Raw genomic sequence first — 11961 nt, 5'->3', positions numbered from 1 at the left:
GAAAGAAACCTGGTTGAGACTGATCTTGTAGATTTCCTTGTGGTAATAGTCTTTAAATAACCAAAGCCTTGGTTGCAGCACATGGGGTATAGCAGCCATTTATCTTTTGGTCCTTATTTTCTCTTCCACATTCCCTTCCTATCCAGTCATGACTGTTCACAGGGTAAAATAAGTGTGAGATTGTGGTGATCTTGTTGGAACTGCTTCTACTAATGAATCTTCTTGGCTTTAAATTAAACAGCTGAGAAAGAACTGCGGTTATCCAGCTCTTTTCTCATTATTTTCTATCAGTGAACATTTGAAAAACTGGTGGACTCAAAGAGATACAAAAAGGAGGTACTTGGCCAAAAATAACTAAGCTGAACATGTACATAGTTACCCTTCTTCCGTGAAGGAACTTAATCTTTGGGGAAACTAGAGGGATATGTTTGTAGCTGTTATTTATGCTATAGGAGGGATAGGACCAGCTTCCTAATCCTTGGATAGAAGGAAATAGAGTTTTGAATGTTGGTTTGGATTGTTGGTTTGGTCTTTTTTAATTCTCTGTTGACAACCCATAGTGTTAACTTATTGGAAAAATCATAATTACACTGCATTTCCAGTCAGCATCCCCCCTACCTCCACACTGCACCAGTAACCGTGTTGTTTTGTGTTTTCTTTAAGGAACTAACCCATGTGCAGAGAACAATGGGGGCTGCAGCCATCTGTGTTTCTTTACACCCCAGGAGACCAGGTGTGCCTGTCCCATTGGCCTTGAGCTATTGAGTGACATGAAGACTTGCATCATTCCTGAAGCCTTCTTAGTTTTCACAAGCAGAGCAGCAATTCATCGGATTTCCCTTGAAACAAATAATAATGATGTTGCTATTCCTCTTACTGGAGTCAAGGAAGCATCTGCTCTGGATTTTGATGTCTCTGATAACAGAATCTATTGGACTGATGTTAGTTTGAAGGTATTACTGACATGTGAATTCCCTGAATATAAAGGCACAGAACAGTTACTTTGATCTAACAAAGGTCTCTGTTACATGATCTGGCCTGCAGTTGCTAATGTTGTCATTGAATTGCATCCAAGGAGACTCTTGGAGATGAAGACAGTTGCATTGTTGAATGCACAGTTGGGTGACAGGCATCTTCCTGCTTCAAAGAAAAATCCAAAGTAGTGTCTGCCCATACCGAATGCCTTGGATGCTGCATGTGTTGCATCCATATATGCATCTATTGTAGAAAAGCTGTTTCCATGTGACAGAGTAATTTAAACATTGAGCTTGGCAACCACCCCAGCTTTCTATCCTTTCCCAGTTTTGACTTGAAAGGCGATCTTACTCAATATTAACATTTGGCAAGTGAACTTTGGACTGGTTGCTGTTAGTCTGTGGCTCCAGCTTGGCACAGTGAAGGCCAGGGAACTTGTCCAGTACCCTCCACGCTGTGTTAAGCCCCAGCCTGTCCCCAGTTCTATCTCAGTGTGTTCCCCAGGAGTCTGACATTGCCTGTGACATGTTTGGGTCACATCCAGGTGCATGCTAAAATGAGTGTTGCGCTGGTCATCACATTACTTTGCTTTTGAAGTGGAGTAATGGTAGAAAACGACAGATTCACTTCACTGGAACTGAATTCCTCTGTTTAGCCTTCTAATAGGTTTTCCAAGAGCAATCAAAGTTTCCTTGCCAATGTGCCTAAGCCATAATAGGGAAAAGCTCACTTTTAGTGACTGCAGGGCATGTAGAGTTTCCATAGCCTCTCCGTGAAGACTAATGAGGGTTGTGCTTTAGCGTTAACGATGCTGCTTGTGGTGTGGATACCTTTCCTTCAGGAACAGTGCCAATGTAATAAATTAGCATACTGCAGACACAGTTACTAAATAAATCTCCCACAAGCACATGGAGAGCTGGACTGTGGTCATCTTAACCATTTGTACTGGAAAATACATTACTTCAGCTGCGTCAGTGCATAGATCCCAGTCTCACTCTGTGCACAACTGGAAAACATGTTACTTGTTTGTGGCCTGCTGAATTATCCAGAGTGCTCTATTTTCACATATTTATCAGTGTATGTTTCGACACATCTGGGTTTTCATTCCCTCTGCCCACTCGCCTCCTGCAGCTTAGCAGCAGGTAGTATAACTTCAGAGCCCACAGCCTTCTCCCTTTCCTTTGGTGACCACCACTTCCCCGAGCTCCTCCTGCCTCTGGTTATATGAGGACTCACTTTCAATAAGAATTATACTTCTTTTGAGATGTGGGTTATAACTGTAAAAATATGCTACATGATTTCTGGTTTTGAGATTTACCTTTAAAAAGCTCATAGAATCACAGCCTGGTTTGGGTTGGAAAGGGCCTTAAAGATCATCTAGTTCCAACTCCTTGCCACAGGATAAAGTCTCTTAGCCCGACACATTCATTTTTCAACTCATTAAGAAATGAATAGCTGAAATATTAGCAGGTATGTAGAATGATTGCTTAGTATTGATAACAAGGGTGGGTAATTGTACATTAGTCCTGGAAGTTACCAGTGATTTAGCTGGGGGTTGTTTCAGTGCTCCTTGTTAGGAGCATCTTACTTGTATGCACACGGTCCTTGCCCCATGACAAAACAATTTGTTGAGTGTGCTGAAGTGTAGATGGGATCAGTAAAATTGCTCCTGGTGACTAGTCATGAGAAACAGTTTAATTCAGACTTCTGTGAGTTGAGATTTGTTTCTGAGACTTAAAACATTACAGTGAATAACATGATTAAAAAAAACCCCACCGAACTTTGGGTGTTTAAATAGGAGGGAGAAGAGATAAGGAAGAGCCTGCAGATATGTAGTGCTTTCTGAGAATCATACCCTTTTAAGATGTCCTGGCCTGGTCATCGGAAACCATTAGCTTTGAAACTTCACATCTTTTCATTCTGTGAACTGGTGTATCTTTTTTGACAAAGAAAAGTCATTTTAAGAAATGTGATACTGGCTGATTTTTCACTGATTTATTTTCGTGTATACTAAACTTGATAGTAATCATTCATTTCATTTCTGTGGGCTATCTGTAAACCCTGTAATATTTTTACACAATTGTTTTCCAGACCATAAGCCGAGCTTTCATGAATGGAAGCTCTGTTGAACATGTGATTGAGTTTGGGCTGGATTATCCTGAGGGAATGGCTGTAGACTGGATGGGAAAGAACCTCTACTGGGCAGATACTGGAACGAATCGCATTGAAGTAGCCCGCCTAGATGGACAGTACAGGCAGGTCCTTGTGTGGAAGGACTTGGACAACCCAAGGTCTCTGGCTCTTGATCCTACCAAAGGGTAAGGGACAGTGCTATTTTTTGAAGCTTTGTGTGCATATTCTTGTACATTACAGGTTAATTGGCAGGTTAATTATATAGCTCCATTTATTTAGGGTCTTCTGAAAGATGACAAATGCTTCACAACCCTATGGGTTACAATGAAAAATTAAGAGTTGTCAATCATATATTTCTGCCTTTAAGTACTGCAATATGGCATGGGTTATTCCTTTTTTTTTATTATCTTTTTAATATTATTAAAATAAATGTAGAAAAAGCAAAGCATGCAGCTAAACACAGTCTTAGCTGATGTACTCTTTTGTTCCACTTCTCATTGCAGATACATGTACTGGACTGAATGGGGAGGTAAACCTAGGATTGTTCGAGCATATATGGATGGAACAAACAGCATCACTTTGGTGGACAAAGTGGGTCGTGCCAATGACCTCACTATTGATTATGCAGACCAAAGGCTATATTGGACTGACTTAGACACAAGCATGATTGAGTCATCAAATATGCTAGGTAATCTAGTGTTATATTGCACCAGCCAGTGCACTGCCTGTAGTAATACAATTGAATAATACAAAATTGGAATAATATAATTGATATTAAACTTGTGTGTATATTTTTCTTACAAGAGGAAATAAAGAGTTAAATGCTTAAGGATATTCTTTAAATATTCCTAAATTAATAACCATATAATGATTTATAGTGATGATGAGATAGAATGTCATTTCTATATGTTAATATGAAAATGCCTCTTTTACCAAAGCAGAGGTGACCTCGTAATTTCATAATGTGGACAGCTTATAGATGCACTCTAAAATACCTCTGACTTTTCAGTCTGGACACTCATTTTCTGTTGAAGTATTATCTCTGTTTCCAGCTTTAGACTAGTTGTATTAGTTGAAAACCAAAACCAAACTACAGCTTGCATTTCCTGCAGTCTGAAGTATTGTGCAGCTACTTCTGCAGTATATCAGAACATGTTTTGTACACAACTTTATACATTTTCATATCTTCCACTGGAATTTTGTTTATACATACAAGGGGTGTGCTGAGATTTACTAAACTTTCATATTGATTTTGACATGATAACTAACTGGATAAAAGAAGGAACTTTTGTTTTCTGCAGCTGACACAGAGCTTTTGTATCATCCAGATGTTTCGTAAATATTAAGTGGTGTTCAAGGTTTTAGCTGAGGCAGATTTTTGAGAAGAGAGTTTATGTAAGTTTCCAAATGCCACACAGTGAATCGGAGATAGGATCAGAAATGGAATCCAGAAGATCCTGACCTGACGTCCTATCCCTGTACCATTTTCAAGGAAAGGCCTTTGTGAGATGGGAATTAATGCCTCTGGGGTTCGCATCTTAAAATCGAAGTATATTTGACAGAACACAGTATTTAAGCAAACTTCCACATGATTGTTACAGCAAATGCTCTGATTGAATACATATACATCCCCGCAAATCTTTTTTTTTCTTTAATCTGTGAAAACCTATCCTTAGAGTGAGATTGTTAGATTATTTTTTTAAGGGTTTATTGTATGTGCATTATTGCCAGAGAATCTACTAAGCTCAGGAAAAGAGAGAAAGCGATGCAGTTTTGGATTCCAGTGCTATCACTGATTTTGCATTTCTTGCATTTGTTGTTTTGGGATTACAATTACTGAACTGATGTTACTGTTTAGAAGTTGCAGTAAGATTGTTCTTTATCTAGAGTTGCTTATTCTTCTATCCAGTGTCCATGATCTATTAAAGCTCTCACTAAGCTTCTACACTCTGCTTGGAGAAACAAAACAGCCATAGGCAAGGTTAAACTAGAAACTGATGGTGGCATTGAGAAGAAACGCAATATTGAAATCATCTGTGGTAAATTAAACTGGTTCTAAAGCTGAACCTACTCTTAACATTTATTTGTGGTGACAAAGTTAAAAGGATGAGCACTGAAGCTAACAACATTGTATGATGTCTTTTTAGTTGGCAGGTTATAAAGACTCAGGTAGATTGCTGCTAAGTAGGCTCAATCAGTTAAGGAAATGTTATTAGACTTGGCCTACACTATGCCATGCCAGTCTCCTTGCTCAGAGAGATCTGAATGGATGTTGCTGACAGAAATGTCTGCCTCACCAGCAGTGAATGGAGCCCTCCTAAGTGGATGAATGAATGCTGTCCCAGCTTGATCTTGGGCATTATAAACATAACCTAGAAGGAAAAAAATCACTTTTTTGGGGATATTCCTCCATCTGCTGTCTATCAAAATTCAATTAGACAGCTTATCTGCTTCCTTCAAAAAAGCCTATCCCCTGAATTCATCACTGTGGACCGGAATTGCTTTAAGAAGTACCTGAGAGTGTGCAGGTTATCTGTGCCCCTAACTTGGAGACTTCAGATGCCCAAAAGTAATTGGGAAGGTTGCCTCTATATTTACTTTTGGTGTTTTATAGGGAAATGGCTTCATGTTCTTGTTTTTGGGGTTTTCATTGCTTTTCCAGTCTTGGCCAGATGGGAGAGGGTACAATGGTAAGTAGGGCAGGGGAAGAAAAATTGAGTGTTCTGTAGAATCTAGCATTGGATGTTTTGTGGAGGAGAAGATGATGCTGATGGAGGCTGCATCTTCATTTCATGTAAAGTGGCAGAGATTTCATAGAGGTTTATACCTGAAAATGTTTAGGAAGGTGACTTACAATAAGACTATCTACTGTAGTAGTGTATCATCTGTGGCAGAGGCCATCTAATGCTCTGGAAGGTGTTAAATCTGTTGTGAATGTTGCTATCTGAGCCGCTGAGTGTGGGAGTATTGGGATTTCTGCCAGACAAATGGTTTCCTGATCTCTTGGGATGTTAAACTGCACTGCGAAAGATTTGTGTTTCTGCAGTGAAATACCATGATTTCTTAAACTTGTTTCTCTGTGAATCTTGAGTTTGTTGTGTGTTGTTGCTTTCATGCATATTAACCGGGGGTTTTATTGGCCTAAGATATTCCTGGAGCTAGTAGTATTCTTGAATATGTTTTCCTGCATCTGTTTGGGATGATAAGCATGAGACATGCAGAGTAGTATTTATTTAAATGGCAATACACTGACAGTTTCAGATTGCTTTATAGACAAGACAGTATCAGGATAAGGTTTTGAATGCAAGTGTTTTGGTTACCTCTTGAGCAGATACTAGTTAATAATAAATCCCATGATGCTGACTTGGGAAATGAGGTTTTATGCTAAAAATGGAAGAAAACACCTTTTCTTGATGCCAGTCACACTCTTCATTTCATGACTTGAGAATTGTCCTTTAGTTCATTATCCTTGTTTTTGCAGGACAAGAGCGAGAAATCATAGCAGATGATCTACCTCATCCATTCGGATTAACCCAATACAATGACTACATCTACTGGACAGACTGGAATCTTCACAGCATAGAAAGAGCAGACAAGACCAGTGGGAAGAACAGGACACTTATTCAGGGCCATCTGGATTTTGTGATGGATATATTAGTCTTCCATTCTTCACGTCAAGATGGCTTGAATGATTGTGTGCAAAATAATGGCCATTGTGGTCATTTGTGCCTTGCCATACCAAATGGATTTAGGTGTGGCTGTGCTGCTCATTATACCTTGGATCCCAACAGCAGGAACTGTAGTTGTAAGCCTTCTGTTTGCTACTCTATTCTTCAATGCTTGTGGCTCCCGGGTGTTTGTGATCCCTTTCAGTATAGAAAGAGAAGGGATATCTTGAGTCCATTTCGTCAAGGGCTGTAGTGATAGGACAAGGGGTAATGGGTTTAAACTTAAACAGGGGAAGTTCAGATTAGATATAAGGAAGCTCTTTACTGTGGGGGTGGTGAGGCACTGAAACCAGCTGCCCAAAGAAGTGATAAATGCTCCATCCCTGGCAATGTTCAAGGCCAGGCTGGACAGAGCCTTGGATGAGATGGTCTAGTGTGAGGCATCCCTGCCCATTAGAGGGGGTTGGAACTAGATGATCTTAAGTTCCTTTCCAACCCAAACCATTCTGTGATCATAAGATTCTATGATTTCAAAGGTTCTGCTTTAAATGTGAGAACATAGTATGGAGTTTTATATCCATTTTTGTGACGTGAATTAGGGCTGAAGATTTGTATTTCAAATCTTAGATATAACAGCACTGTCAAGTCTGGTCTTTCTTGTTTTATTAGAAGTGCTTTCTAGGTGACTCAACTGAGTGACTGAAGCTTTCCCAGTCCTTACCTAAGTATGTAGGTGGGTGGAAGATAAATTCTAAACAAAAAAAAAAGGTCTTTTTCTCTTCAGTGTTTAATAAGTCATCAAAAATAACATCTAATAAAACAGCCTCCTAAGTAATCTGCGCAATGTGCACATGCACTTGGAATCCATGGAAGTTTGGTTTCCCTCTGCATATCATAGATATTATGAGCCTGCCAGTTCACTAGTTGTCCAGTAAGAATTTAAGTTTCTAGTTAAAATAGCAGATGAATATAAAATGGACTGTTGACTTAAAATAAACCAACAAACCTCCACGCATCCCGGCACAGTAGCATATAAAGAAATTTTAGCTGAATGAAAGAGTGGGTTTACAAAAGGCAGGTCCTGCTTGACTACCTTGATCTCCTTCTATGACAAGGTGACCCACATAGTGGGCGGGGGAAAAGCTGTGGATGTTGTTTACCCGGACTTCAGTAAAGCCTTTGACACTATGTCCCACAGCATTCCCTGGAGAAACTGGCTGCTCATGGCTTGGGCCGTTCACTGGGTAAAAAACTTGCTGGGTGGCCAGGCCCGAAGAGTGGTGGTGAAAGGAGTTAAATCCAGCTCGAAGCTGGTCACAGGTGCTTCTCAGGGCTCGGTACTGGGGCCAGTTCTGCTTGATATCTTTAGCAATGATCTGGATGAGAGGATCGAGTGCATCTGCAGTTTGCAGACAACATCAGGTCGGGTGGGAGTGTTGACCTGCTGGAGGAGGGTACCAGGAGAAGTTCAGATTGGATATTAGGAACAATTTCTTCACTGAAAACATTGTCAGGTATTGGAACAGGCTGCCCAGGGAAGTGGTGGATCCACCATCCCTGGAGGTATTTGAAAGACATGCAGATGTGGCACTCAGGGACGTGGTTTAGTGGTCTGGAGTTGGCAGTACTGGGTTAATGGGTGGTCTTTTCCAATCTAAATGATTCTATGATGGTACAGGAAAACCTTCGACTGTGTATTGCCCATTGTCACTGGTGTTACTTAAATTCCACATGGGAAACATAGTTATTTTATAGTATGGAAAGAAAATACTTTCTGGGTGAGGATGTGCACATTTACCCTCCAGAAGTACACGAAGGAACATTTTCAACTTCATAGCAAAATTCAATTATGAATTATCTTAGTTTTCATTGTGAGTATAATTGTCTCTGGGATTTTGTTCTGAATGTTCTTAGTCTTCTGTGTGGATGTATTTTTGACCATGTGAGTTGCATTTTCTTATGCTTTCTGTTTCGGCTTGTTTCAGCCCCTGCCAGCTTCCTGTTGTTTAGCCAGAAGTCTGCAATCAGCCGGATGATACCAGATGATCAGCAAAGTCCAGATATCATCCTGCCTATGCATGGTCTAAGGAATGTTAAGGCTATCGATTATGATCCTTTAGATAAATTGATCTACTGGGTGGATGGACGTCAGAATATTATAAAAAGAGCCAAAGATGATGGCACTCAGGCAAGTTTACATGGTGTAGTTTTGTGCTGGTCTTTTTGTGTGCTTTGATTTTATGCTTGACTTTCCCTTTCCATCTCCTACACCAAGGAATCATCAGTTTAAACTTCACTCTTGCTAGCGCTTTCTCGTGTATATGCTAGTTATGTGTGAAAATTACTGAGGGCATTTGGGATCATGATTTTAATTTATACACAAAGATGTGTAATAGAATATAGTACATCATATGTATCTGAAACTTTAAGCCTAGAATTGCAATCTTTAGTAAAGGCTGAGCACTGAATTAAGGCAGACTCACTATTTAGACTCAGCACAGATAAACTGTATTCTAAAAATCAATATTATGCATGCCAATTGTGTGATAATATTATCATTGTAAAGCTCTCTCAAACTGAAAACTCTCAGCTATCCAAGCTGTAGTTAAACCCTGAGTGAATGCAGAACTGATTGCTGTGCCAGACAGGGATAGGCTTATCTACATGCTCAATTGTTTTAAATCTGTTGGGGACAGTATTCTTTTTGCCGCAGTTATTCACCCATCAGTGGAAAGAACACTGCCTGGAAGAAGAGTACACTTACGTGTTAACATGTAACTCCCAGGTCAAGGTAACAGATTCTTTAAAAACTAGGATTTGAGTAAGAATCTGAAAAAAAAAAAGGACAACGGGCAAGTTATATTTTGCTCTTTCTTGGGCAGTCATATCTAAACAATATGACATTATATCAGTGTCATACATCGAGGTGCTCAGAGGTTTAACAGTTCCCTTTAAAGGAAGAGATGATAGTTTTATTTTTTGGCCATTTCTTTTAAGCTTGGAAGGAGATTTGTTGGGATGAGCAGCTAGCTGGGCTGTGGATGAATTTTGAAGAAGTTTTGCTCTTGCTTTTTGGGATTATGCTAGGTGCTAATTGTTGTAGTCTAGCTTCTCTTTGGTACTTGCTAGGTGCAAATTGCAATGGAGATTCATTTTCTCTGTGTTTTCCTCTACCTTGGTCACCCAGCTTTGAAGATGTAGATCCCCTGCAAATTCTGACTTTCCAATCTTCACTAATGTATTTACTTAATTTTGATAAATCGTGCTATTTGCAGATGCTTCATATAACTTCATCCCTGAATAATGTTACCCTTGACTTTAGGAAAAGAATGATTTCTTTTTATTTCTAGTCTCGCTGTCCAGACAAAATAGAGATAAAGCTTAATATAAAAAGAAAAAAAGCCTGTATATCACTATGCAGAACTTAGATGCTTATAACGAAGTTGTTGAAATATAGCTCTCACAAGTAGTGCTGTGTTTGGTAATTCATTTGACATAAGTTGAGCGTGGAACAGTGTCTCCAGCTTTCTTGACCCATATGAACTTTTCCTGACACTATTTCTGTGTTTGGATTGGGAGTGCTGCATTATGACACTTAAGGAAGCCACCACTGTCCCCTCACCATCATCATGTCACCAGAAGCAGTCACCTTTGAAGGCTACTTTGATGTTGGGAGTCCCGCCAGCAGTATTACTATCCCAAGGGCACTGGGTTTGGCTGTATGCTAGTGGAGCCTGTGTAATGTTAAAGAAACAATGGAAGGATTATTTGCCTTTAGGGATGTTTCTATACACTCCAGTGTTCTCCACAGAAATAGTTTTGAAATCTAGTATTCAAATAGAGTTAGAAGTGTGGTAAATAGTATGCTGGAAGGGGTTGAGGGTAACATTTCCAGAAACTTGGCAATGTCAAGTTTTGTAAGGTCCATCATAAAGACCATGAGGGTGAAAGCAAGATAAGCTTGGTAGTATGGGTGTGAGACAGGGCTGTAGCCATTTGACATGTAAGCAAACAGAACCAAGTTCCATTAAAAGATCTTAGTTTTTAAGAGAAGCCAGGACTTAAAGAAAATCAGTATCTACAACACTCTAAATAATAAAGTAAGGAGACTGTGGCAAAAGGTTGAGATTTGTTCAGCTGACTGTGTAACAGTGCAGCTCTGGCCAGATGGCTGCCTTGTTTCTTGCATTGTTCCATTCAAGTTTGTTTTGTGCATAAACATTCAGTATTGTTTTCTTCCATCTTCTGCTAATTAATTCTGCTTACAGGAGGCCCCACAACTGCTTTCTGGGGAGTTTTGCATAATCTTGTGGATTTTCTCCAGATGTTTTCCCTCTAATCCACAGTTGGAATCAAATCCTGGTTTTTTGTTGTTATTGTTAAGCTTTATTACATTTCTTGTATTTGTTGTTTCCTTGTGGGTAGCTGTAGGTAGGTAGGTGAACCATGCTTTCTGTGCAATCAGTGTTCTTCAGTCATTAATCACAGTACTTACTGGAAATTGTTCCCCACATGTTGTCTTGCAGCCTTTCACTGTCATGAGTACTCCAAACCAAAGCCAGAACCCAGAGAAGCAGCCACACGACCTTAGCATTGATGTATACAGCCATACCTTGTACTGGACCTGCGAGGCCACAAACTCAGTCAATGTCCACAGGCTGAACGGCGAGGCAATTGGGATGGTGCTGCGCGGGGAGCACGACAAGCCCAGAGCCATCGTAGTGAACGCAGAGCGAGGGTGAGATTCCTCTCTGTACCTTGTACAGGGCATCCTTGGGATGTATGCGAGCTGTGTGTGTGGAGCTGGTGTTGCATCTGTGTATTTTGAAAAGGAGAATTTTTGTATATTTTACTGTTCAGGATGTCAGTGACTGACTGTCCAATTCTGGCTTTTAAAGGTAGCCAGCTTTCTCTTCCTGTTCTCTCCTTGGCTGCCTCCTCTGGTGTGCTGACTTAGACGTTCACACAGCCATGTGGTTGGTTATAGTAAGGAGAGGAAATAACTCAGGTGGGGAAAGCAAAGTAAACCCACCTTGTCCTGTTTGCTGTGTGAGTGCACAATCCAGCCACCTGATAGAACAAACAAGAGAATTTACACTGTTTTTATCAGCTGGGGATCTGGCTTATTAATATTTGGTCATCATAAAACAAATGTTTCCAGGAAAAAAGAAGAAAAGGAATCTCT

General features: G+C 40.0%; 1 protein-coding gene across 1 annotated transcript in view; it reads left to right on the top strand.

Moving 5' to 3' along the window:
• Positions 1 to 11961, top strand: part of LRP5 (low density lipoprotein receptor-related protein 5) — a 35695-nt gene that overhangs the window by 1400 nt on the left and 22334 nt on the right. Inside the window, exons 3-8 of the mRNA XM_010016341.1 lie at positions 664 to 953; positions 3067 to 3293; positions 3612 to 3796; positions 6590 to 6913; positions 8762 to 8964; positions 11303 to 11514. Of these exons, the coding sequence (XP_010014643.1) occupies positions 664 to 953; positions 3067 to 3293; positions 3612 to 3796; positions 6590 to 6913; positions 8762 to 8964; positions 11303 to 11514 (1441 nt within the window). The remainder of the gene's footprint in view (positions 1 to 663; positions 954 to 3066; positions 3294 to 3611; positions 3797 to 6589; positions 6914 to 8761; positions 8965 to 11302; positions 11515 to 11961) is intronic.

The sequence above is a fragment of the Nestor notabilis genome, unplaced genomic scaffold (genome assembly GCF_000696875.1).
Source record: "Nestor notabilis isolate BGI_N333 unplaced genomic scaffold, ASM69687v1 scaffold9336, whole genome shotgun sequence".
NCBI lineage: Eukaryota > Metazoa > Chordata > Aves > Psittaciformes > Psittacidae > Nestor > Nestor notabilis.
Note: the sequence above shows the minus strand (reverse complement) of the source record. Positions and strands in the feature narration are given on the sequence as shown.